The sequence below is a fragment of the Kryptolebias marmoratus genome, linkage group LG9, assembly GCF_001649575.2.
Source record: "Kryptolebias marmoratus isolate JLee-2015 linkage group LG9, ASM164957v2, whole genome shotgun sequence".
Classification (NCBI taxonomy): domain Eukaryota; kingdom Metazoa; phylum Chordata; class Actinopteri; order Cyprinodontiformes; family Rivulidae; genus Kryptolebias; species Kryptolebias marmoratus.
Window position 1 is genome coordinate 22,857,490 of NC_051438.1, and position 27,306 is coordinate 22,884,795.

A 27,306-nucleotide genomic window follows, 5' to 3' on the forward strand; every position below is an offset into this window, starting at 1 on the left:
ATAGGTCAGAAATCAGCTGCTGCTTCCTGCTGGAAGCAGGGTGGAAGACGTTTTGCGAGATAAAGTTATTCTGATCACCACCTTGAGTGAAAAAGTAATTAATCCCATCTTAACTAATTAGATGTAATTTTTATCTGTTGCTTTCAAATCTGAACTTTAGGATTACACAGAGTAAAATCCAGTTATTAAATTAATGTCAAACAAGCAGAACTGGGGGGTTTTCTGTTAATGTTTAATCAGAAAAATGCTTTATACTGTATCTCTTGAGCCTCTTTAAAGAAAAGGAAGCAGAGAATTTAGTTGAATTAAACAAATATTGACTTCTTCTCTAAACCTCTGCAGTCCAGATTCTCTTACATCTGAGCCATATTTAACACAGAATGATACCTCTACACTCTTTTCTTTTAGTTTGTATGTTTATGTCTTTTAACTATAAATGATGCATACTGTGGAAACAGATACTTTCCCCTCAATTTATGCTTCTTTTTCTTTTGCTGCTTCTGCTTAAGATAATAATCTTTTTAAGCTTTCAACACCACTGTGTTCCCACAATATCGAACAACTCTCATGATAATTTAAATAGAGTGGACATATTGAAGACTGCCGGAGAGTATTTTTAACATGTGATATAACAGGTAACCATATGGGAGTAGCAACGCTCAATAAAATAATTCGCCTGTAGCTATAAGAGGCAAAAAAGGGCATTTATAATCCAGTACCTTCAGGGCAGTGTCTTTTTTGTGCTTTGCAGCTTAAAACCATGTGTATAATTTTTCGACATAATAAATAAATAATGAAGTAATTAAAAACATAAAGTAAATCTGTCCAAAAAGTATGTAAAAGTCAAGAAACAGTGAGTCAAATCTGAATTTCCATGTCAATCTAACCCTCCTCAGATTAAAAAAAATAAAACAAATACATTACATTGTAATAAAAGGACATAAATGGACAGTAAGACTGTCTGAGAATATAAATTAGTATGATCCTGCATGTGAATGCAGTTAAATTTTGTTTTTGATTCAACTTTGCCTTCAGAACCAAATAGTCACTTGTTCACAAAAGTGTGATATATATATTATATACTATATTAAAACATGCATTCCTTAAAGAAAAGCATGTTGCCCACCACATAGCATGCCTACTACCATAGCAGGTTTTAGCTCAGTATCTGTAAAATTAACTCATTTATGGTCATTTTTGTGCTTGCTAAGGTTGCTTAGCTGTGGCAGCCATCTTGTACCATCTCCAGATTTGTCAGCTGTAGAGGTACATTCCATGATTACTCTCTGAGAGTTTCATTAATTATTATTTCTTCATTATTATTTTGCGAGTAGACAGACACACAAACACCCACAGGCAATTACATTCTCACCCACCTTTCATGGTGGGGATGATTATAAAGGATAGAAAGACGTTTGTTACATATTCTAGACAGCAGTCTGGCATGGAGCTAAAATAACAGAATCACAGGTGGAGCAAAAGGTCAGGCTAATTAAATGTCAGCAAAGAACATCTTTATAATTGAAACATTCAGACAAAGAAATGTATAATTGAGTTAGAAGGTGCTCAAAGAAGCCAATTGCAGATTATTTTGTACTTTTAAAAGCAATAGAAAGTATATGTTTTAAATAGTGACTGCCATATTAACTATAAAAGATTTAGTGCACAGTATGTTGTGTCTTTGGTGCTGTCAAGAACTTTAATAAAAAGAAATGTTTAAATGGATGGACTGTTGCCAAAAAAAGATTCAAGACTCTGCTGTCAAATCGTACGTCTAATGTACAAAGTGAAATGAAAGTTTTACTCAAATGCTTCTTTATACTGATAGCAGTTAAGTTATATTCAGCAGTGAAATGTCACAGAAAACATTTCCAGCACAACACAAAAGATTTTTACCTCTTTAAGATTCAATACTGAATATAGAGAGAAAAAAAAGGTCTGAGGTGCTTCTTCCTTCAAACTTTTATAAATATCTGAATAGGACTCTACTTCTACAAAATACGCTACAGGAAGGAGTGCTATTAGAAATGCAATAAGGCTTTTAAGGTGAAGTAGTCCCTGAGAGAAGGCGTACAACCACGAGTCTTACTGCAGCTGAGGGTGAGAAGTTCAGCTGTTGAACTCTCCAGAGGGAGCTCATTTTTATTATTATTAATCTGGGAATTGCATTACAAACCGACTTCTACTGTTGCAATTGTTTTACTGGTCTGGTTCATTTAATTTAGGAAACACTAAAGGTGTTGACGCCTAAATCCCGTGGGTACAATTAAGGACAACACTTTCAACTATGGGATGTAAATTCCTTTTACTGTAATGTTTAACAATGCTGAGCTGCTAAAACACTTTATGTATTTTACTTCATGGTGATTTTATTGTTAAGTTTAGACAGAAAATACATAATAGTTACAAGTGGTGAAAGCAAACAACAACAAAAAGCATTTATGGTTCTGATTAGTTTTACAAGGACGCAGTTGCATTAGTGGGCACCATTCAGCTAATGAATTCAAAGTTGATGCCCACACAAGATCACATGATTCAAAAATCTTGAAAATCAGAGTCATCTAACTTAGGTTCTAAAGAGCAATTTATTTCTGTTCTTTCACTTTCAATGCCAACAAAAACAATAAATACATACATTAAGGATATAGAGAAAACCAGTAAATAAGGTAATTTAACAAAAAGCCCTTGAAGTCTTTCAGACCCTAAGTGATGAAGAGTATCGTCTTTATGTGTTGAGGAGCCTAAAGGCAGAAGGAATAAAGGACCTGGAATAGTGATTAGTTCTCATTATGCTCACATTATAATGTCTGTCTGGCAGCATTATAGAGAATTCCTCTGAGAGTTTGTGGTCTGGTTGGCTGGTCATTTTTAATGCTTTTTCAGCCACCTGTTTTGTCCAACGGAGAAAAAGTCTCTCTATTTAACTTAAATATTTTTTAGCACGTTTACTATACCATTTAGGCTGGTTATTCCTTCACAATACCTAACTCCACTTAACAGATTTTTGTTCATCTCAAACTAAGTATGGAAAATTACATCAAGGTGTTTGCAGGACTCTGTAGTTCTTCATTCCAAATAATGCTAATTTTTATAATGTCTGTAAGGTGTAAAATTATTAATTAAACCCTTTTTCAAACTTTCTGAAAGCTAAGTTGTTATGAGAGCATTTGGCAAAAGTGATTAAGGTCTGAATCTGAGCAAGGGACAGAAGGGCGGGTCATTAGAGAACATTATCAAACATCTGCCTTCAGGAGACATTTCTGTGTACATTAGAAAGAAAATGGTGACAGGTCACAACCTTTGGTGTGACCTGGTACTTGAAAGCCTGGAGCAAGGCGTATCCTTGCCTAACCTTATCAGTAAGAAAAGTAAAAAAGCTTAGTTTATTTTAAAGTAATCTGGTTTAAAATTGAATCACACAATAAACAGGATATTTTGTTTCGTTTTGAGACAGACTCAGATGAAGGGAGTATGTTATCTGTGACAGACAAGAAGTAACCGCCTCCACATCAGAACAGAGTAAAAGAAGCACCAAGAGTTATTGTCAGGTGTTGTGGAAAAGGAGGCGAACCCAGAGCGCAGACTCATTTTCAGAAAAATAAATAATTTTAAAATAAAAGAACAAAAAGGCTGACGAGGCAGCAAAAAGCAAAACAACAAAAACCCAAAAAGCTGCAGAAGTGACCAGACAAGACAGCATACGAAGTGACAATGAACCAGCAGTGAGGGGAGGAAACAGGTTTTAAAACAGAGGGTAATTAGGGGAAGTGGGCACAGGTGAGTGATTACAACTAGGATCAGGTGTAGATGGGCGTGGCAGGAAAACAAGTGACTGACTGAGGAGAAGTGAATGATGACATGAAACATAGACAGAACTAAACCCAGACTGAACATAAAGGCAACTAAATAACAAAGTACAAGACACAAATAAACCGAAACTTAAACATGAAGAATAACAATAAGCCCCAAATCCTGACAGTTATCAGTTTAACTGTAAAGTAAAACTGTAGCAAACTGGAGTCAAGAGACATAACAAAAATCTACAAAAAACTGAATTGCAACTTTATGAAAATCAACAAATGTTCCTGCATGAGCAGAAGCATTGTAAGGTTAGAGTTTGATTTTATACCAAATTAAATTTGGTTTGTCATGCCTGAGATAATAGCCACTTTCTATGAAGGCATGTTTTAGATGTCACTAGAGGTAAGCACATTAAACGCTTCAAATTAAGGTTGGAGAAGGGAAATAGTGTTGGAATTATTTCTCGAACCAATTGTGAAACCATGAAAACATTACAGAATAACAGGTATTGGGAAAAACAGAGTGATAGGTATTGGAAAAATAAATTAGTGCAGTAACAAGAAAACTTAATTTACAAAAGTATTAACTAACTGTCAAATGTGATAAATTGCCCCATCACGCCATGAAGAAAGTGAAATCATGAGCCATGACCAGCGTTAAGTCCCGAGTGGAACAAAAACACATATTTAATTCCCAAACAGAGAAGTAAAAATGATTAAAACATTTAAAAGTTTTTCCAACAAAGGTGAAACAGGGACAAGGATTACAGATTTATCCAGTTTGCAGCAACAGAAAATACAAAGCTCATTTCCAGACAAGTTAAATTTACTGACCTGCAGGTTTATAGATTTAATTGAATTTTCAAGTAAAAGACACAAGTAGAAAAGGAATTTACCAAACAACTTTATTTTAGAAATTAGAATTATAAGGTTTTATGTTGCCAACACAGTCAAACGAAGTTGAGAGAGAGGCAAAGGCAGACAGAAAAAAAAAAAAAACATTAGCTTTGTCTTTTAAAGCAAAGATGAGTTGTAGATCACCATTTTGTAATAATTTGTTAAAACATAAAATTTTAGTGCAAAATGGCAATTAACATAAGTATTCAGCATCTGTGTTGTATAATACTATGAAGAGATTCAAGAAATTTCAAGAAATCATATAATGTCCAAGGCAGGAAACCTTTTAGGCATCACTGTTTGTTAGATATGCACTCCTTGAAGAAATATCAGTGAGCTGAAATTTGATAGTAGCTGTGAGTCATCACATATTTCAAGCTTTAACCAAATGTGCAAGATCTTTGTTTAAACTTTGGCATGCAGGTTTGGTTGTATTTTCTAAAAATAATGCAGTTAGCCAATAGGAATATTGATAATTATTCATAAAAAAAGCAAAAATTTTGCTTCACATCTGTTTTCTGCGTTAAAGATGTTTGTTTGTTTTGAAAAATTCTTCAGAAATTAACAGAATCATTTCTTGAGTTAGTTTGCAGCCTGCAATGTGAAGAACTTTCACTCAGTGACCTACACTGTAGTTGCTGAAGTACTTTTTATGTTGACATTACAAATATTAACATATTTTCAAATTCAGACAGAAATTATGTTAGTTTGTTTTGCATAATAGTGAAGAATTGTCAGAATGATGGTTTCAGCAATTCCTTAGTAATTACTGGTGAGATCTGAACATACAACACTTGGGTTGTGAAGTGACTGTGCTGACCATCCATCCATCCATCCATCCATCCATCCATCCATCCATCCATCCATCCATCCATCCATCCATCCATCCATCCATCCATCCATCCATCCATCCATCCATTTTCTGATGCTTTTCCTTGGTTGAGTCATTGAGGCAAAAAGTTTAGAAGAGAAACCCAAACATCCCTTTTCCCAGAACATACTCCCATCTCTCTCTGGTGGATCCCAAGGTGTTCCCAGGCAGAGAGGATACATAATCATTCCAGTTCAGGGTCTGTCCCAAGGTCTCCTCCCTATGCCTAGGAAGCCTCCAAAGAGAGGCAGCCAGGAAGCATCTGAATCAAATGTCTGAATTGCCTCAGCTGACTCCTTTCAATGTGGAGGAGCAGTGGCTCAGATGACAGAGCTCCTCACATTTCCTTTAAGTCTGACTTCAGCCACCCCACAAAGGAAGTGCATTTCAATTGCTTGTATCTGGGATCTTGTTCTTCGATTCTCACCTAATGATAATAGTTGAGAGTTAGAACATAGACCGACCAGTAAAGTGAGAGCTTTGCCTATCAGTTCAGCTCCTTTTTCACCTCAACAGACTGGACCAATGCCCTAATAACTGTAGAAGAGTCCCTGATCCATCGATTCATACCATCCATACCATCACAAGACTCCCAGATACTTGAACTCTTTGGCTAGAGGCAAAGACTCACCCTATGACAGTCATTAGTGTAGCTTCTTTTTTAAAAAAAGGTATTGTATTTTACACTATTTCAAAACAAACATATCATATATTCAACTCAGCTCCACTGTTTCCAAAAGTATATTCCACAAAAAATTAAATCCCTGACTCTAGACACAACTAAAAGGCTGTGAGATTGATGGATCAGTGACTGCTTCCACTCACACTCATGAAGACGTAACTAAAGCCTCCTTGGGATTGAACCTGCCATCTGTACAACAAAGCTTTAGATCATGACAGATTGTGAACTGTTTACAGTTGTATCAGAATCATGCGGTGCAATATGTTGAGCCACAGCAGGGGCCAAACTGAAATCCAATGCGTTATAAACCAGAGCTTCCTGGTTTAAGGAGCATTTTCTTTCGTTATATTTCTCTTAAAATGTTGCTGTTATTCTTCCTCTCTTTACTTTCTTATACGCTTGTTGGTTATTCCTGTCAGTGGTCGCAGGAGCCTCTCTAGAGCTCCAATCAACTCATTGCTGTCCCCTGTATGATGTTTGTAGCATTACAATTGAGCCATCAATCTGTCAGCTGTACCCCTGCTAAGCCACCAGCAGTGGGAGGCACAGAAAAGGGACAAGTTTACCTCAGGTCCTGTAGTCATTTTCTGTAGATGCAGCCTAACAACCACAATAAGACTCAGACATGATGCAACATTGATAAGCTCTTAGATACCATTCAAGGGAGGCCATTCAGTTGTAATTTTTCACTCTCGTTTCCCAATCACCACATGGTATTTTTTGCTTAAGACTGACTTGCTGATTGCTGTTGGCTTCTGATTATTTTTTCCCCACCACCCCTACTGCTGTATCTCAAACAGACACACACTCCTCCTTAACCGTTTCTTACTCTTTTTCTATTTCTTTGTCTCTGCCTCTTTCCTGGGTAATGTCAGACTGAGCTCCTGTAAGGAGGAGATAAAGCCCCCCAGCAGGGCCGGACCACAGCTTTCACCTTCCGACTTCCTGGACAAACTCATGGGGAAAACATCAGGCTATGATGCCCGCATTAGACCCAACTTTAAAGGTAAAGTGTATGCCAACACAGAACGACACCGTAGCCCCAAGAGAAATCTAGCAGAAGGAACAAGCACTCATTAAGGCCACTTACAGTAGTGGATTTGTGCCATCAAAAGTAAAATGTTGAACATTCTCATATATGTGTTTTATGTTTGGTCAAAACTGAAGAGAAAAATATTAAAATCACCAGCTTTTAGGCACGTGTATGACTCCCTTCAGGTAACAGCCTATGGTTTGATGAATTTTACCATTTAGCAAATTGCATTTATATATAGAAACTAAACAGACATTTTGGTGTTGAAAAAACTTGAGTCTAAGGTAACTCACAAGAAACTGGAATCTTTATTTTTCCAGCTAAACTTGTTATTGAGATTAAAAACCTCTTCTTCAAGAGAAACCTGGCCAAGAAGGCAGCAACAAGTACAACTAATACAGCTAATACTTAACATAACAATAGAAATACAACAGGTATTCAACAAGTAAAGAACTGAACCATATTCCAAACTCTAAGCGGCAATAACAACAAAAACAGTTACATTGACCAAAAGAACCATTTTCTCTCTCCTTTAAATTTGATTTATGTGAAGCACAAGACTTAAAGACATTTTGAAGTGGGGTTTTATAAAAGTTTACAAACTATTGATTCCTTACTTGTTGCAGATAGATCTTTGAACAAACTTAGTTTAGAAAAATATAGTTGAATTCTGACTGAATGGACAAGCTAACTTCTAGTCTGAGCAGGGCCAAGAACAAAGTGGATTGCTGCTGTCGTAAATCGTAAATTTCAGTAGTTCATGCCGATGTTATTTTATAAACTATTACATTGTCATCAATTGACCTTACGCAGTTATTGACACAAAACTGTATAGGTATATACAGCACAAATATCTCCAACGACCAGCTGTAGCACTTCTAGTGCAGCCTGGAGCAATTCTGGCAAAAATATTAGAATATTTCTGTATGAAATACTCCTGTACTTTACTTTGTGATGTGAAACTCACAGCATTCCTATAAACTGTGTGGAGCCCTCAAACAACACTGGAAAAGCCTTAATACCACACATTGAAAAGTTTCTGCTAAAGGTTTTTGAAAATGCAATTTGATAAATCATCACGAGCCAGGTTGAAACAATGGAAGTGTTTTTTCTAGTTAGTTATCTGTTAACAGTGAAGTAATCATAAAAATATAACAGATATGTTGGGCAGACACCATTGGGCCTTCCTCAGATTAAACCCTAGTATCACAAGGCTAACATTGCTTGTCATGTTGTTTTATTACTGTTTGTTATTTTGAGACTTTACTGGGCTTATAGCTGATTTTTAATAATAATTTCATAGATTACAAATGCATCATGTCTTTTTTTTGCTATTAAAAACAAATCTAACAACAAATAGGCTTATAAAAGTTTTATAATATTAGGGAATCGATGCCACACCTAGTTTTTTTTCTTTGTTTTTTGCTTGTTTATTTGTTTTTCTGTAAAATGGCCTACCAGTAAATTAATCTTATTAAATCTGAGCAGGGAACACAGCTGACTTGCTTGCAAACTTTCCCTCTGAAGACCTGATCCACCGAGGTGCTTGAAACACACCCAGAGGGAGAGCAGGTGGTGTTAGAGGGGTTTGACATTTTAAAACTGGACCATGCAATATCATAAACATTCGCCAAGAGTTATGAGTACCTAAAGGCAAGCTTAGAAAACACGTCTTGAATTCTCTTTTTCCTCTTGTTCGCAGAGTCGAACACTGATTGTGTCCGATGCCAAAACATCAGCGAACACATTTTAGCTGTCGTCCTTATTTATAATTCTAAAACGAATCCCTAAATTTTGTTTTTCAAGATTTTTTTTTAACTAAACCTCTCAGTAGGCATTGCCCTTAAAGAGACACTTACTAGACTCCAGTGTGACTTGATTTGCTGCAACATTTACAGTTGCAGTTACAGCACAAGGATGAGAAGTCACAAAGAAACTGTTGGCATTTTTCAGAAGCCTCAGGAGATGTACGGTTTATAGATTATTTTTAATGTGGACACCAGTTTGTTATAAATGCGGTCTTAAGGGAACAATGTACATTCAGTCTGTTGTTTCTTTCCCTAGGCCCTCCTGTGAATGTCACCTGCAATATTTTCATCAACAGCTTTGGGTCGATCACAGAAACTACGATGGTAAGAAGACTCGTAAACTCAAATCGAAGAAATACATTTTTAATATATTAAACAGCTCAAAACCTTAGATTTTCTTTAAAACATTTGTTTTGAATATATAATATTGTTATTGTTATTGCATTCTTTTTATGATCTCCTCATTTAGAAACAAAAAAAAAAATCCTCAACTTTTCCTCATCTCCACTATCTTCCTTATGAATCCTCTCGGTGCTAAAGCTGTTCTCTCACTTCTGTTTCCTGGAGCGTAACAGTGTAACCTTCAGGGACCAATGGGTCACTGACACGCTGATAATGAACTGTCTACTCAGCAATTAAAATGAAAAATTGAAAAACTGAAAGAAAAGAGGGAGGGGAGAGAAGAGGTCTGCATTTATAGTGTTATTGCTGCTGGGTCAGCGCGATACAGAAGTGAACTGTTTAAGGGGAACTGAGGGAGCTCCAGAGGACCGGATCTATGTCTCTACAGAGAACAAAAAAACTAATAATGTTATTGTTTGTGCAGATAAAGCATATTCTGATAAACAAAACTAACAAGAGAAAATTACAAAAACCTATATGAACAAAAATGACTTTTCGATTATGTAATAGAGTTTTTATTTAATTATTTCTGGGTGCTGTCTGGAGGCAGGGTTCTTCAGTGTTCAGTACCTTGAGCTGACCTGTCCAGCAGCACCTTATTAAAATTAAACGCTCAGCCTTCCTTGAAGGATTGCATATCATCCCCCTCTTTTTTTTGCTGGACTGCTACAACAAGATCATCTTGTGATGAGACGGGACGGTGTTAGAGCCGCTTTGGTCAAATCTTGTAAATTATGTTGTGCACATATTCATGCAATATTGTGAAATCTTTTGGAGCTCAAAGTGTGTTTTGAGGATCACTCTCTGCTACTACCACATCAAAGTTTGGCTCAATATCTAGGGGGTAATTTTTCTATTTTTCTGTTTGCAGATGTTGATTAGCTGTGGCAGCCATCTTGTTTTGGGATGTTAATCAGAGGTACAGATCAGTGATTACTTTCTGAGAGTCATTAGGATCCATCCAGAGGTTCATGAAATATTTTGCTAACATGACAGACAAACAAACCCACAGACCGTGAGCAATAAATATGGCAGAGTGTGCCATATATAGTCTTTCAGACAACTTCAATAAAGACTGATAAATACAATTAAACTAAACATCAGTTGTATTTCCAATTGTTTTTGTTAGATTGCAAAGATTATAGTGCTTTTTACACATTATGATGCTGAATGCATCATGATGGTTAAACAACCCTAAAAAAGTTGTTTAACCTCCTGTCATCTGGATGAAGATGTTGCTCAATCAAGTCAAGGATAATCAGAATGTGCAGCAGCTTTATTTCACTGGTAATATGAAGGTCTGCTAAAGTTCCCGTAACACTCAGATAGACGAGACAAACTGAACTCAAACGTTTTCACCATTTTAACTTTTTAAAAAACAAAATTTTTCAGGTTTTTGGTGTTTTTTATTAATTTAAATATTTATACTATGGTATTAGTACTTTTCTAATACCACAGTAGTAATTTTATTTTCACTTATTATTTTTTATTGTCTCTGATCATTTTTCCTTTTCTTTAAATTGAGAACTCACTTTTACTTTGACTTTAAGACTGTCTTTGTTTCGTTAAAGTCTATTTGCACTCTGAACAGGAGAAAGTAAAGTCTTTTTTAATCCCTTTTTAATACTCACTTTTATTCATTGGACTTTTTAACTACTTGAAACCTTCGCAGTTTAAATTTGTTCACTGAATTGTTTTGCCTGATTTTTTTAACTATATTATTTGTAAAGCACTTTTTTAATAGTGTCTCTCTCGTCATCCTTTTTTTCTTGTGTTTTTAAACCCCAATAACAGAAAAAGAAGACTTCTAAAAGTTTTCCATCTGTACTTTAATCTTTTCTCGTGATACATTTTTCCATTAACTACGCTGTGGTTTTCCACAGGACTACAGGCTGAACGTATTTCTACGACAAAAATGGAATGACCCTCGCCTGGCATACAGTGAATACCCAGATGACTCTCTAGATCTGGATCCTTCCATGTTGGACTCTATCTGGAAACCTGATTTATTCTTCGCAAATGAGAAAGGAGCCAATTTCCACGAGGTCACAACTGATAACAAGTTGCTACGGATTTTCCAAGATGGCAGCGTTCTTTACAGCATCAGGTATGTAAACTTAACAGCCGAGCCTCTGGGTGCTGGGTTCGAAGCAGATAACGGAACGATATGATGAACTCAATTAACCTGTAGCCGCTGCATTAAGTTTAAACTTTAATCCAAGTTTAGGGTTTAGCAAACAGTGTTGACACATTTTGTTTGTTTGTTTTGTCTAGAATTTCCTCCAATTTTCAACAACTGAATCCTGAAAATGAATATTAGTTTGTAGCACAGTTCAACCGCTCTAAGAGTATATATATAAAAAAAATCCAACTAATGACCACAATATGTACTGAGATATCTTTTATACACGTGTTTACATAAAACAAAGATGAAAACAGCTCAAACCATGATTTCTACTCAGAGTGGTTCAAAGAAGGCTCATATAGCAAATAACAACCAAGACAAAAATAGAGAATATGACAACTTGAGAGACACAATGACTTCAATTAGGTGAGAAAAGCCTAGAAAAATATTATTAGAGACATCTACAATCAATTAATTAATTAGAAAATTGTACCATAATAAAGTCTGACAAAATCCAGGTTTAGTTTTTTGACTATGGACTAAGGATGAACTATTAACACACTGTGCAAAAGTCTTAAGCCATTGCTATCTCCTTTACTTTATCAGATCAGACGTTTTCCAGATTTTCTAAAAGTCTTTTAAAATTCTTTGGACTTGAGCTGTTTTCTCACCAATTATCAGTCCAGTACCTGACCATATCCAGGTTTTTTTTAATTTTGTTTGTTTGTTTTTTGAAAACCTTTAACTTAAACTTATATATCATTCAGACATCAAAAGGGTCCAGAACTCAAGGGATGAACCAGCATTGTGTCGACAAGTATCATGCAACTTGGCAAAGAAAATCTAATCTGAGTGAGTTGTTTAGATGCTTTTACATAAAGACACAGTTTGTTCCAATTTATTTAGATTAAGCTATAAAACAAACTGAATATAACACAGTTTGACAAACATTAAATGGTATTTTAGCACCAACAATGCTAAAAAACCTAACATAGAGTTGTGTCAGGTCTTTGCTGCTTTTATCCTGTTTCCTAAAAACGTAACTTTCAAATACCATTCATCTCCTATAGATTGTTTTGTTAGGCCTGATTTTTTTTGTCCTCTAATTATCCACATCTTACATTTTAAAAAGCAAGCACTGCACAATAGGCTGCACAATAGACTTTTCCATTGTCGTATTTGCTCAACGTATTTAAATCTTTGCATTTTTCAGGAATAAAATCAGTAGCAGGTCATAGTGTCAATATGTTCAGGTTTATGACGACTGAGAAGGAAAAAGCACAAGTTGTCTACCTAACTCAGAATAATCACCTTCCCAATCAACAATCAACACAACTGATTTATTGCAGGGACCTGATGTGTTTATAAACTATGTTTTGTAATTATGGATCAACTGTCTTTGTGTGACACGAAACATGACACCATTTAAGCAGTGATAACAATTTATTCTTCGGGGGATTTGTCATTTGTTCTGCTGTTGGAAAAGATATTGTGTCATCAAAAGACATTAACCAAAGTGTGCATCTGTGTATATTGCTGGAAGCTCATGTCTTGCCTTTTGGCAATACATTACAGCAGGTAATTACACAGCTTTCCTCCAGACAGACTCTCAAACAGCTCTTCCTCTGTCTTCTTTAAGAATCCCTGAAGACATAAAGCATAAGCAGCATAACAAATAAAATCAGGATGCCTGCACCAATTACTTTTCTATTACTGATGCGCGAGGAGGGATCAAATGGTAGCTCAAGATGGTTTTCCATCAACTGTTTAGTTTTCTTCCTTTATTAATTTATATTAAGGCTTTACCAAATCATAAACTGCAAAACAATTGTGTTGTCATTGATTAATTTCACTCTTCTTTCAGTCTGTTTTTCTACCGTGTCTCCTCATGTCTGGCACCGTTTCCTTGAACCACTTTGTGTCTTCTCACATTTTCTATGGCTGCTATTCTTTCTTCCTGTTTTCTGTCTCAGGTTGACTCTAACCCTGTCCTGCCCCATGGACTTGAAGAATTTCCCAATGGACATTCAAACCTGTACAATGCAACTTGAAAGTTGTGAGTTTCCACTTCTTTGTCTCTATTCTCTTTACTTTTCTTTTTCCTCTTTCTGCGGTTTTGTTTTCCGCCTTTTGGCTGACTTACAAAGTGTTGAAACTTGTTATATTCACCAACACTTTTGGACCTGAAAGTTTGTTCTGGTTTGATCTGGTTGCATTTTTTCTGCCATTTCCTTTTTTACAAAAAAAAAAAAAAAGAAGTGCAAATGGCATTATTAAAATCACAGCCATAAGTCAATGAATTTCACTGTCAAAGCTTCTTCACCCAAACAGCAACTGTTCAGGTGTGACTTGGCAACAGAAAACAACAGTCTTCAAGCTTTTCCTGCAACAAAGCCACAAGTAAAAGACATTAGTCTCCAGCAGCTTGAAAAGGACGCTAATGTGCGTGCTGTGGTCCCAAAATTGCAGTAATATTTGAAAAATCTGCATAATTAATGAAGGAAGCGAGACACAATGTATACATATATGAGGAGTTGTTACATGTTTTATTACAACAATCCTATTCAGAACAAGTTTATATCAATAATCAAACATATCTTCGAGTAAAGTTAGATGATCATCTTGAAGTTTTACTGCTCTTAACATAAACATACACAAATATTGTGTTTGCATTTCTTTGCTATCATCATTGTGTAAAAACCAAAACAAGGCCGAAGACTGCAGATGCAAACCAAACAAACGAATCATATAAAAATTCAAATTGAGACACAAGTCATTATGGAGTTGTGGCAGCAGAAGTAATGTCTGTGTGATGCATTTTCCTACTTTGACCAAAAGACGGAGCGTGAACTAATTAACCGAGGAAATTTCCACTCCAGCTGAGGAGCAAACCAATGAACATTTTAACACATGTGACAGTAATCAGTGCAGACATTTTACAGTCGGCTCATAAAATCTATTTGACATGAATGTAATTGTTTGAATCTTTAGTGCAGCCTGGTACACTTCAGCAGACATCTCTACTGTACTGTCTGCACACATGAAACATGACTGTGTGGAAATCAGAAGAGCAGAGTTCGTGTTTAGGAGTCTTATTAAATTCATAAGATGGTTATAATTATACTGTTCAGCTGCCTTTTTCCTACACTAATTAGCATTTTGTAAAGTTGCAGTGAGAATGTGTACATTGTACATTCTTTTAAACATTTTTTAGTCAGACATGCTAAAATGGGAATGAGAAAAAGAAAGGCATAAAACAGAATATCCTTTTTTTTCCCTTTCTCATGCATCGTTGTGTCTTTGTTGTTGTTTACTGTGAATTCAGTTCAGCCGAAGACAAACATCGAGTGGCTATGACTCTCAGACTCTCAGGTATTGAGCAAACATTTGATGCAGGTAGTAGTTGAGAGACATTCAGAACACATTCTTTGAGCATGGCCTTTGGTGGTATTGCATAAAATTGCAAATACTGTTATTTGCAAGGTTTCACCAAAATTACTACAACTTCATCATTTCTCAGTATAGGACGTTTATAGTCTAAAACTTAAAAGGTGGGGGGTGACATGCATACCTTTTAAAAAATGCTATCTGTGTCTGATTTAATAAGAAACAAGTTATATGAGTGTTTGTCCAAAAAGCAAGATGATTTTTCAAATTGGCATGGGGAGAAGAAGTAAAACATCCAATAGTATTAAAATAAGATGTAAAACAGTTTGTCTTCTAGGAGTGTGAGTAAAAGAACTGATCAGGTGGACATATGGGTTCTTGAAAGGTGTGCATGTTTTTTTTTTGAGGAACTATATCACATTCCACTGCCCTTAGATGAAAGGTAATCATTTCTTATTAAAGGCCTAGTGAGGATACTTGGCCTTGTGTTGACAAGTGCTAGTATACCACCCAAGGGTGTGATCACCTTGTCTACAGCCTAATGTTAAGAGGACATTATTGGTTTTACTGTCACTTCTGCAGCAGTGGTAACACCATCTGCTCTGCAGGAAAAGGGAGCAGGAGAAAATGGTAAAAAAAAAAAGAAAGAAGAATCTTTGAGGTTTAGTGAGCCAAGACCAATCTTCCTTTCTGGCCTTTCATGCCATGCACTTATAAAAATATATAAAAATAGAGCCAACAATAGGATTCTGCTTTATTCTGACACATCAAAGCCTTGTACTGTATATGCAGCCTGTAATATTTAGCTTTGCCTAGAGCCATTAGTGTGCTGGAACCTCCTATCTACTGTGTTACTTATACAGTGGGAAGAATGAGAACTTATACAAGGAGGGAAAAAGTGAGACAGTAAATTTAGAGCATAACTGCCCGAGCTTTTATGAGATGACTTTTTAACATGAGAAAACAGATGTTCATTACATTGCTGCAATATTCTTGACATACCAACTCATGAATTTTATTCTTATTCCTCCTTAAGTGCTGTGTATGTTATGTTTGAATGCCCTTACAGCTATAATTGGCAGAAGCAAAGGGGAACCTTTCATTATCTTCAGAAAAAGCATTGGTATGCCTCTCAGTTGTTGCGAGAGGATGAGTGAGCGATGGTGAATTATTTTCAGGAACAAAATCAGTGCGTTTTAGTGGAGTTGTTCTTTAGATGGATGGTAGAGCATCGAGTGTAACGTCCTGAATAATTGATGTCTTTGTTGCTAAGCCTCTAAAGGTTCCCAGCAGACATTAGTATTATTCAGATGTGTGAGGAACTGTACGTTGCTGTTGCATGCAGTATTTTTATTATACCAATAATTGGGCAGCTTGAAAACAACCATTGAAAACACCGTGCAAATCAACATATATACACAAGTGACTGTCATATTCTGACTGGTTTTATGGAAAGTGCGCCACTAAAGTGTACATTCAGCTATAAAACTAAGCCATATACTATCTATTATTTGATCATTTCCACTTAAATAGTGCTTTTGCTAAAACTACAAACTTTTATCAGTTCAGTATCTATGAACTCATTATATTTATCACCCTCCAGTGGCCTTCTGGTCAAATTGACCCGAAGTTACAAGGGCTTCTCCACCTCTCTCTATCTCTTTCTCTTTTGAGGGCTTCAGGAGGGTTAAGCAGATATGCGTCTCCTTTTTTAGTTTGACTTTGCCACTGTAGCTGCTCTGAGTGACCTTTACTGTGACAAACGGGATGGTAAAGAGTACCTCGACAGATGAGTAGAGTGCCTCTACATCACCCGAGTTTTCCAAGTTTGAGTTTAATCAGATGGGGTTTCTGATGTTTTCTCATATGCAGATTTAATACAAAACCTTCAATTTTGCATATCTGTACCTACAGTTGAGGGGATTTAGCAGATGGTTAATGTTGCTTTGTCCATTTTAGAGGTAAAGGTTTCTGTAATTCAATCCAGAGTTGCCCTGAGGGATCATGGAGAAACATTTCCACTTTTATAGGAGTGGTCTTGTGTATGATAGCAGTGACCCCTCTCCATAGGACATCAGAGGTCACTGAATGTTTTGATGGATATGATATCTTTACACAACCTCCACTGGCAGCAGACAGACACAGGTGAATACATGTCAGTTTATCTTACCACTGTTAAAACATCGAATGAGGCTGTATTTCTTGGACGATTTTTTTTTTTGCTTTGTTTTTACAGACAAGTTAATTTTTTTATTTATATTATTTTAGTTTTCATGAACATTGTAATCTGTAAAAAAGAACTCATGAAAGGAAACATCAAAATTAGCAGGCAACAAAACCCACATTTGAAGGTCAGAGTGTTTGATAGAGCAGCTCACAAAACTCTCAGACTGAATAACTGTGTTTGAGTCTCATCATATTTACTGATGCTTTTATGAAATGTAACATAAAAATGTCTTTTTTAATGGAGTTTCCCACTGTTTCCTTGTACTTACAGTTTATGTTTTATTGCTTCATGTATTAAATCTGATTGGCAAAGCATGCCTAAAGTTAGGTATCAAAATGACCAAAAGTTAGAATACAATGAAGAGAAATGACGGCTTGACTTAAAATATACAATTTAATAATTCTCTGTTCATAGTGATTTTATTTTTTGGGACTCATTTGTTCACCTGCTGGATTATTGACTGATATCTTGAAAGTTTCTTAATTTTTGTGACTAATGAAAATGTTTCTTTAGCCCATAACAGAACACATAACTATCCCCACTGAGACAAAGATTTGACCACAAAAATTTAAACATGACAGCTTTCAACCAACTTTCTGACAAGCAAAAATACTTTTTTTTTACCCTCTGCAAATCAGCATGCACTCTCAGCCCTTCTTTGTGAGAATTAGTCCTTCTATCCCATCAAAAACAAACAATATTTCAAAGATTGTCATTGGAAATTGTGGTTCACCACAGCCTGAATGGTAGTCACAGACCAAACTTTGCTGTAGGGCTTTTTAAGAGAAATATCTAGAATGTGTGGTTTTAAAGAAATTCATTGTGTTCTTAGTTTTACTTTTTTATTTTTCAGTATTTTTCTTTCAGTTTAATATTTTTTTCTGTCCTCTTTGTGGTCCTTGTTGTTTTTTCACAGTTGGTTACACCATGAATGACTTGATCTTTGAGTGGCTGTCTGACAACCCCGTTCAAGTGGCCGATGACCTGACCCTCCCACAGTTCGTGCTGAAAGAAGAAAAAGACTTGGGTTACTGCACAAAGCACTACAATACAGGTGCCTTATGAATTTCTGCTGAAACAAGGGCATGTTATACTTAATCTCATGCATTATTTATTGTTTTTATTATCACAAAATGTAACTTTACAATTTATTTTACAATTCATTTCATTGTTGCATATAATTGAATTGACCACATAATGTGCTTGCAGGTAAATTCACCTGCATTGAGGTGAAGTTCCACCTGGAGCGGCAGATGGGTTACTACCTGATCCAGATGTACATCCCTTCACTCCTCATTGTCATCCTCTCCTGGGTGTCGTTCTGGATAAACATGGACGCTGCACCAGCCAGAGTTGGTCTGGGTATCACCACTGTGCTCACGATGACCACACAAAGCTCTGGCTCCAGAGCTTCGCTGCCCAAAGTGAGTCTGCAAATGTTTTCTGATTGTTTTCACTACATGACAGGTGATAAATTACAACACATCACCACACAGGTCAGAGGGTAAAGACAGTGACAGTTACAAAAGCTGATACCCTGATTTAATTTAGTGCCTCAATTAAAATGAAGTAAATAGTTATTTTGTGACTTAGTGTGTGCAAGGTCAAATAGTATACTGCCATTGGTTTAAAAAGGTCAATGATACATTAATAATAAACCAATGTTTACAAGCTTGAAACTTGTAGATTCTGACTTTTTCATCTGACACTTTCTTTAAAAAAAATGACATGATTTTAAAACATCAGCTTTTAGTTCTGTTATTTCTGACAAAACTAGAAATAACAACAAAACAGAGGCACGTATTAAATCTCAGACCTGTAACAGACATTCATGTTGTGATTTTTCAAGGCCGGTTTGAGTAAATCATTTGGAGGAGGATTTCAATAAGAGCAAATTAGCAGGAAGCATTTAGGCATGTCATGTTGATTTTGATGAGGCAGATCCTAATTTATGACGAGGCTGAAAAGAATAATTAGGAAGAGCACAATAGATATGTAATTTTCAAAAATACATATTTTAGCATTTGCATTTGTGACAGTCAGCAAAATGCAGCTTAACTGGGTGAAGCTTCTATTTAAAGCATGGCGACGGCTGATGTAATGTGACTTATCTTACTCCATGAACAACACTTCTCCTCATGTCTTGGCTGTGACCTGTCTTATGTCTGTGGGTCAGCTGCCCACAACCCACTGACTCATTTTACTTCTAGGTCATGTGTGTCAGTGAGAGCCAGAGCTGAGGAATGGGTCAACTATTAATGATCTGCAAATTATCCATCAGCAACATTTATTGGTTATTGATCTGTTCACAGGTGTCCTATGTAAAGGCCATTGACATCTGGATGGCAGTGTGTCTCCTGTTTGTGTTCGCTGCCCTGCTGGAGTACGCAGCCGTCAACTTTGTCTCAAGACAACACAAGGAGTTCATCAGGCTGAGGAAAAGGCAGCGGCAGCAGAGAATAGTGAGTCTAAAATGTGCTGAAACGCGCAGTTAAAACCTGGAAAACCTCTCACACTGACACTACTTGTATTAGATTCCAGAAATGTAAGGTAAACACACCCACACACACACAAGTCCTTGTCAGCTTCTATAACACTGATTTGTGCCTCTTGTTGTGGCATACTGTATATTCAGGCACTGACAACATCAACACGCTACAGCTGGCTGTCATATTACATGAGGAAGATCTGCTCATTGCAGCTCAGCTCATTTCCATGCTGGTGCACTGACCTGTGAGCAGCTTTCTGAACCTTTTATCTGTTGCTGCATTTCACACGGAGACTCAACCTTTCCACCAGCAGCTGGGATCCCCAAACCCTGCTCCCCCAGTTCACACATTTACTCTGGAATATACACCGAAGCATTTTACAGTAAACCGTTGGCAGTTGGCAGTGGCAATCTCACAATGACAAATCACAGTTTGAATTTAGGCTCATTCTCATCTTTATGCTGAAGGTATCATCTCACTGGGCAGCTACTGTTGGAAACTAATTGGCAACTCAAATTTGGCTCAGTGTTCTTGTTTTTCTTTTGGCTGCTCCCTTCTGCAGGGGCCGCCACAGCAAGCGAACTTGCATGGAAGATTTGGATGCCCTTCCTGACACAACCTGGGCTTGAACCTGCAACCGAGCTACCACAGCCCCTCAAACTTAACTCAGTATTACGAGAAAATACTCAAATTTTCATTTGCAGTCTCACTGGACTCTGATTGTTTGCAACCAAGTGATCGGTGAGCCATGCGGCTGCTTTTTGCTCAGCCAATCTTTGAAAATCAGCACTTATTTTCACGTGCACAGGATTCCTGGATTCCTCTGGGGTTCATAAAACACACAAATGATTACAGCTACAACGCACATAAACTAACACACCTAAACATTACAGAAAACATGCAAACAGAATTTAAGGCACTTCACAACACAAGAACACAGAGGAGATTTTATAAAACATTACAAACTAAAACATTTCCCTTTGTAGTTTGTTTTTAATCACTAACTTTTAAATTTGTTAGTATAACTTTTCTTTGTAAGGCAGTTAGACTCTCCATCCCATCTTTATCTCAGCCAAGGAAAAAGCTTATCTAAAATTGAGTGATATGGAAACTTATAGACTTCAAGTTTCTTAAATGTTTTCTTTTTTTAATCCTATAACTATACGATGTTCCTTGTTGTTTCCTCTATGCATAAGACACAAATTGCCTATAAAATTACTTTGAAATATCTCAGTACACCCAAGTCTTGCAACATTTATCTTGTGAAAGGTTTTAAAAACTAAGCCCTTGTTTTTCTTTACATTCTGGGGCCTCGATGAAACAAAAAATGTAATTTAGACTTTTGCAATAAGCCTGCTGGCATCTGTTTGTGGTGCAAATGTCATAAAAAAAAAACAAAGTTGCGGATCATAAAAATAGGACTGGAATACAGTCAGGATACATCTGAGAGAAAATTTAAAAAATGAAAAATGAGTCAGAGCTACTTCTGCCTTTAAATTTGGATAAGCTTAATTTATTTCAGTTTTGTTTTTTGCTTTTTTCAGCTTTCCACCTTGATTTGCTTGTTTTGACAGCTGTGTTGCTTTCACCCTTATTACAATGCTTTTTTTTTTCCAATTTATTTTACAAAAAACATGCAGTTTTGGGGAAAATTCACCGCATTTAGAATTCCACGTATTATTGATTTGTAACAGTTTAGATTAATACAGATAGGTGCGAACTTATGGCTTGTTATGAAGTTACAAAGGTGGTATTTTTTTATTATAAATGTTTTACAACAGTAACCATTAAGCCCACAGTTAAACTCTACATGTTGGTGAAATATTAATTAATAATAACTATAGGTTTATCTTTTTTCATATCATAAAGGTTATAATTAAAAACTTTACCTCTAAAAGGTATTTTTGTTTTTCCTGATGACATAATTATTCACACGATCTATATTCATCTTCTAAACCAGGTCAATTTCCAACATGACAACTGAGAGACTTTTTCCCTTTTTCCTCCAGAGATGGACCAGACACCCTCACAGTCACATTTAACAACTTAGAGGTGGTACAGCCTCTCAGACTTGTGGCTAAATTCCCCGTAAATTCAGAACCGTCCAGCTGATTTACTGGGCAGCGTGACCATCCGGCATCAATACAAGAGGAAGTAATGGTCTGTGAGATAAAAAGGATTTTTCCTCGTCCACATCAGTTGTACAATTAGTCCCTCCGAGAAGTCTGAGGTCACAAACCATCCGTCTGATAGGTATTGACACGCCACCTGATTTGTTGTGCCGGAGAGAAGTTGTGAATCTAATGGAGAGTCCAAATCCCAGACAAACAGAAATTTAATTAATGCGTCTGTCTCACCTTGTGTTTTGGTTTAGGAGACATCAAAGATTTCAAGCAGCCACTTTATTCTGTATTCCACATACTGTAGCCCTTAAGACTATAAAACACTCTGAGCTGTACTTCCGTTTGTACTTGTTACAGAATTTAATCTTAGAGGATTATTTATTCCTCCTCCAAAATGTTTCACTTAACAGCCACAGGTTCCCATAAGGTCCTGTATCTAAGATCTATTTCCTGTTTTAGCACGTGTTTTTTCAATACTTTTGGCACCACAGATACAATCCTGAATCCTAAGCATGAAATAAAGAATAGTAACTGTTTTTTCTGCTTTCCTTTTCAATGGAGGCGATTGGCAGTCAGGCTGGGAGTGTTGAGTCGTTGCGGAAAGCCACTGACAATCCCGGTAACAACTCAGCCTACAGGAGTCTGAGTCAGCGTTGCAGCGTCTGTGCAAGGGTAAAAAAAAAAAAAAAACTGTGTCAACCCTGACCTTCCAACCTAATTTTTATCCTCGCCTCCAGCTTCCCAAATTGATGGTGTTGTGAAACTTTCACCTCGAACATGAATTTATCCTGGTGTCTCTCACACAATCAAACCCACGTTGTGCTGATCTCACAGCCCTTTGTTTCCGACCTTCTCCTTCTGTGTAGCAGTGCAAACAGGAACTTTTTACCCTTTATTCCTCCACAGTGTATCACCTATTACATTCTACTTACAATTCAAAGTTCCTTTTTGCTCCTGTTTTCCTCTTGTCAAAGTTTTAATCTTCATTTTCAGGACACGCTTTTAAAAATCCTAACATTTGCTGAGATAACTTACATCATGTAACTGTCTGGTTCTTTAGAACATGAAACAAAAACCATCTGCAGGGTCTTTAAAGACAAGATTATTGCTGGATTAAAATGATCATGTAAAAATGTTTTTGAAAGCTGAAATTTGGAAAGGCTCACTCTTCTCCTGTGTTTAAAGTTGGTTTCTCTTGTTTGACATAAATGGCTTCATTCACCCCCTTCTTAAACGATTTGTCTTTTCGGCCCAAAATATGAACAATATGATTCTCAAAACAGTGTCTCTTATCCGTGAGGCTTTCAAGCACCTATAATGGAGCATTAAGCCTGATACCCAAGCATTTTCACTCTAATCAACACCTTCATTCATGTGACCAAAGTGGCCCATTTGTGAGTCAGGCGAACAAAGACCCTAACAAGCCTCTATTGTGAGGAGAGTGAGGGTAATCTGCATGTGGATCTAGTTTACAGAACATATTAGCTTTAAAAGCTTGAACTCCACACTCTGCTTTTTGAATTGAGGATGATGAGAAATGAAAAGACTTCAGCTACAGAATAGAAGTCCAGTTGTTTTTGTTTTTATAATCTTTTTGGACTTGAACTAAAATGTTTCTGTTCTACTTTTATAGTCTGGGAGAAAACTAAAGACACCCTTGACATTTGAAGTTAGTACTCTGCTTTATGGTTAAATAATTCCTTTGACTAGTTTATACATTTCATTTAGATCCAAATTTGGTGTCTGATTTATTTATTTTTTTACTTTTTAAATCATTGCTTGACACATATCACACTTTAAACTGTTCATATTTCACAACAGACACTTCACAAAGAGGAATGCATTTTCTCAGAAATAAAGCAATAATCATTACACAGATAAGGTAGAAGCAGCTGAAATAACCAGCATTTTCCACACTGTGGTACCAAGCATAAAGAATTTTTAACCAGAAATACAAAAAACACTTTGATTTAGAAAAGTGTAACTGTGGTATTACTGGAGGCTGCAAATCTTGTATTTAAATAAAACATATTTGTTTAGTCCTAACCACGAGGCCCATTATGTGTAGTTTATTGAGAGTGTTTATTTTTAGTGCACCTTTCAGCATTAATTACATATTTCACATAATCTCTGTCCCAAAACTGGTTAGTTGGATCATCCCTTCTAAAAAAAAAAAACAATTACCTGCATTATCTAATCTTTGATACTTCATTTTAAATCCAACACTGCTTCTGCAATCAGTTTTTAACCAATTATTGCTTATCTAACATCTATATTTTTTGATTTTTTTTCTTTTGTGGAATAATTATCCGGATTATTCTGAGCCAAACTCAAACATTTTTCCTGACAGCCTTGCAGAGCTCTTTGGGTCTGGATGACGCCACACACTTCAGGAGTCGAGATGGCGTCAGACTCAACATGTCAGTGGTGCAAATAAGATGTCACTTCTAAAGGATTGTTCAGTAAAATGTGAAACATCTGATTCAGTATCGGTCCATATGAGTGTGTTCTTACTTGTCTTCTTTGTGATATTGAGAGAACGCAATGTTTAACTGTCCGAACATCTTTCAAAATGATTTATATCGAAACACTTTTAAATTCAAGATAACAAAGAAGCCTAACTCTTTTTTTATCTCAAGAAAACAAAATCCATTATTGCTGGAAGTGATTGTGTCTTGTTTCTGTTTGTTCAGATAAGATAAAACAGATAAACTGGTCAAGCTAACCAGTAGCTAGTTAAAACTTTCCATTCACTGTGTTCTCACAATATAAGAGTTATGTCGGTAATATCAAGTAAAAATTCACAACTTCAAAAAAATTGTGATGTTTTTATTGACTTGAACCTAAACAAAAATGTGTCGTAAACAAAACAAGGGGGGGAAACAGTAAAGATATTTTTCTCCAGATGATAATTTGATAACTAAAGTAGATTAAATAGATTTTGTGCCAACAGATTACAGAGTGTGGAGCTGCTCCTGGGAGAACAGGGCAGCGATGATGTTATCTTTAGAGAAACATGTTATCAGACGTTAGCTGATGATTTACTGGATCATTTAAAAAGGAGTAATAGGGATAATTAGGCAGTGCTAGCCTCAACTTCCTTTGTTGTAGGGTGCAATTTGTCATTCGGACAGCTTATAGTAACAATAATGTTATTTACAAGCAAACAGATGTGATAGGAAAGAGGTTTAAAATGACTTAGAGTACCAGCTTTATGAAGTCTAAACAGATAACAGAGGTCAGAACGGTTTTAAATGAATTTACAGTAAGGAAGAACAGATGTCAAATACATTATTAGCATAAAGTTGCTTCTAGTGTTTTTGTGCCAAATCTGTCCAGTGAAAAGGCAGAATTTGGCAGCAAACCCAGCTTGTGTCTGTGAGAGAAATAGGGAGGATGGATTAGAGCTTTCAGGGCTTTTCACACTGAGTACTAATCATCCGGTTTAGATCACACGTCTTTGCTTTAAAAGTGAATCATTCCAAGAGTCACAGGGCTGTCAGAGTTAAGCTGCATGTCGGGTAATATTCTCTTCAAAGGGCAGGAAAAGTCTCAGCCACAGTTAAAAACAAATGCACCACCAATCATCCAAGTTATATCATTACTTAATTCACATTGAACCTTTTTTTAATCAAAATTCTAAAATTTGAAAGAGCTAGTTACCTGGAAAATTTAAGTTTTTTCCTTTTTCCTTTTAAATCTTTTTGTTTGTTTGTTTTATCCACATATTATCTTTACCCACATTTCTGTTTAGGGTTTTGCTGTGAGGCGACGCCTCTAACTTCTGCCCCATGCTGCCCTGATCCTTTTCCTGTGCCTTTTCAATAAAAAAACATGTTTCTAAAATATTCATCAGTGAAATATCTAAAATCTTACTTTAGTTTTTCTTTTCTTTCTGTCATTTCATGGTCATTTTTTTTTTTCTAAAAATATTGCACAGACAAGAGAATTTGGTTGCATTTTTTTTTATTGTTTGACAAAATTCACAGATTCTTTTACCAGTACTTTAATCATTCCAATACTCTCAAAGACTATTATGGGTTGTTGTCCATTTTTAGAAAGCGTTTTTAGGATGTTTTTCTTTAGAATATTATCTGTGAACCAAAACTGAGAGAAACGATTTTTGTTTTGTTTTTTTTTGCTATGGTTTTAAATTTAGTTTACTTGGGAGTTCTTCGCTTGTTTTTTTTTCTGCAAATGTATTCCCACTCTGCTGTTTTTGTGGTTTTACACCCAAAACCCATCACCCATCCATTTCCTTGTAATTCTCTTTGACAGCTGTGGTCCAATCTGTTTGTTTCTCTTTGCTTGACTCCACAGGAGGAGGAACTTGTGAGGGAAAGTCGTGGTTTTTACTTCCGAGGATATGGACTCGGTCACTGTCTCCAAACCAAGGATGGCACCGCTGTGGAAGGGGCAACGGTGTTCGCCCCACCACCTCCCATCACCATGTTCAACGGGGAGATACTCCACAAGCGTTTTGTGGACCGGGCCAAAAGGATCGACACCATATCCAGAGCCGTCTTTCCCCTGAGCTTCCTCATATTCAACATCTTCTACTGGATCACCTATAAAGTGCTGCGACATGAGGACATCCATGCAAATTTGTAAAGCGCTTTCGGCCAACATTATTTGTTTTTCTGAACCACAACTGCCTGTCTAATCTACATTACAAAGAGGAAAATGTGTCAGAAGGCTTCACCGCTTCTCAGAGCCACTAATAAAAAAATAAATAAAACGTTGTGCTCAGGTGCGTCTCCAGGATCTCAGACAGAGAGAGATTAGGAAGAAGAAACTAGATTAAGCCTAGTGGCTTCATGCTGGGGTTAGTGATTTCCTTCATGTCTTTGTCTTGATTCGTCTGGATCACAACAAGACAAAACATTGCTGATACTCGTGGGTTTTATTCCAGAAGATGATCCTGGCTGAATGAGACATACTGACTTGAATTTTGACACAGCTTTAAATGAATGTTTTTGACAATTAAAAGATGTGTTTCTGTTTTTGTTTTGTTTTTGGGTTTTTTTTTTTTACAACTCCTTGTTAAATGGGTTTTTGGGGAAGGAACAGGTCTCTGATGTTTATAATTATTAAATTAACAGTAATTCATTTTAAGTATGTGTAACAATAAATTATATGTATACCAGTGTAATAAATTGTATATAAACAAAGCTGTTATTTAAAATGCACAAAGCACAAATATGTATCTCCTTTTGTCAAAATTTAAATAAATTGTTATTCTGCCAGGAAACCAGTAATGGCTTTGCTTTTGTTTAATCTGAACATTCAATTGATTACTTGAAAAAAAAAAAGAACTCAGAACACCTTTTTCAGTGCATGAGAAATTTAATCACAGACGGACTGCATGGCTCACAATTACTTTTCTATTTTAGTCCGTTAATAACCCCCACCTGCTCAAACAAATCCCCAGAGGAGGGAAAGCTTAAACTGAAGGTGGAAAT

The 27,306-nt window shown here is 36.3% G+C and overlaps 1 protein-coding gene across 2 annotated transcripts in view; it reads left to right on the forward strand.

Annotated features, from left to right (window-relative positions):
- glra4a (glycine receptor, alpha 4a) overlaps positions 1 to 27,085 on the forward strand; it is a 44,812-nt gene extending 17,727 nt beyond the window's left edge. The window contains exons 2-10 of one of the 2 annotated variants that reach the window (XM_017408085.3): positions 7,126 to 7,256; positions 9,348 to 9,415; positions 11,377 to 11,600; positions 13,592 to 13,674; positions 18,149 to 18,286; positions 18,442 to 18,656; positions 19,545 to 19,694; positions 22,406 to 22,516; positions 26,165 to 27,085. In XM_017408085.3, coding sequence (XP_017263574.1) covers positions 7,126 to 7,256; positions 9,348 to 9,415; positions 11,377 to 11,600; positions 13,592 to 13,674; positions 18,149 to 18,286; positions 18,442 to 18,656; positions 19,545 to 19,694; positions 22,406 to 22,516; positions 26,165 to 26,455 — 1,411 coding nt within the window. In that variant the 3' untranslated portion in view covers positions 26,456 to 27,085. The remainder of the gene's footprint in view (positions 1 to 7,125; positions 7,257 to 9,347; positions 9,416 to 11,376; positions 11,601 to 13,591; positions 13,675 to 18,148; positions 18,287 to 18,441; positions 18,657 to 19,544; positions 19,695 to 22,405; positions 22,517 to 26,164) is intronic. The other variant, XM_017408086.3, reaches the window with a different exon arrangement.
- The last annotated feature ends 221 nt before the right edge of the window (positions 27,086 to 27,306 follow it).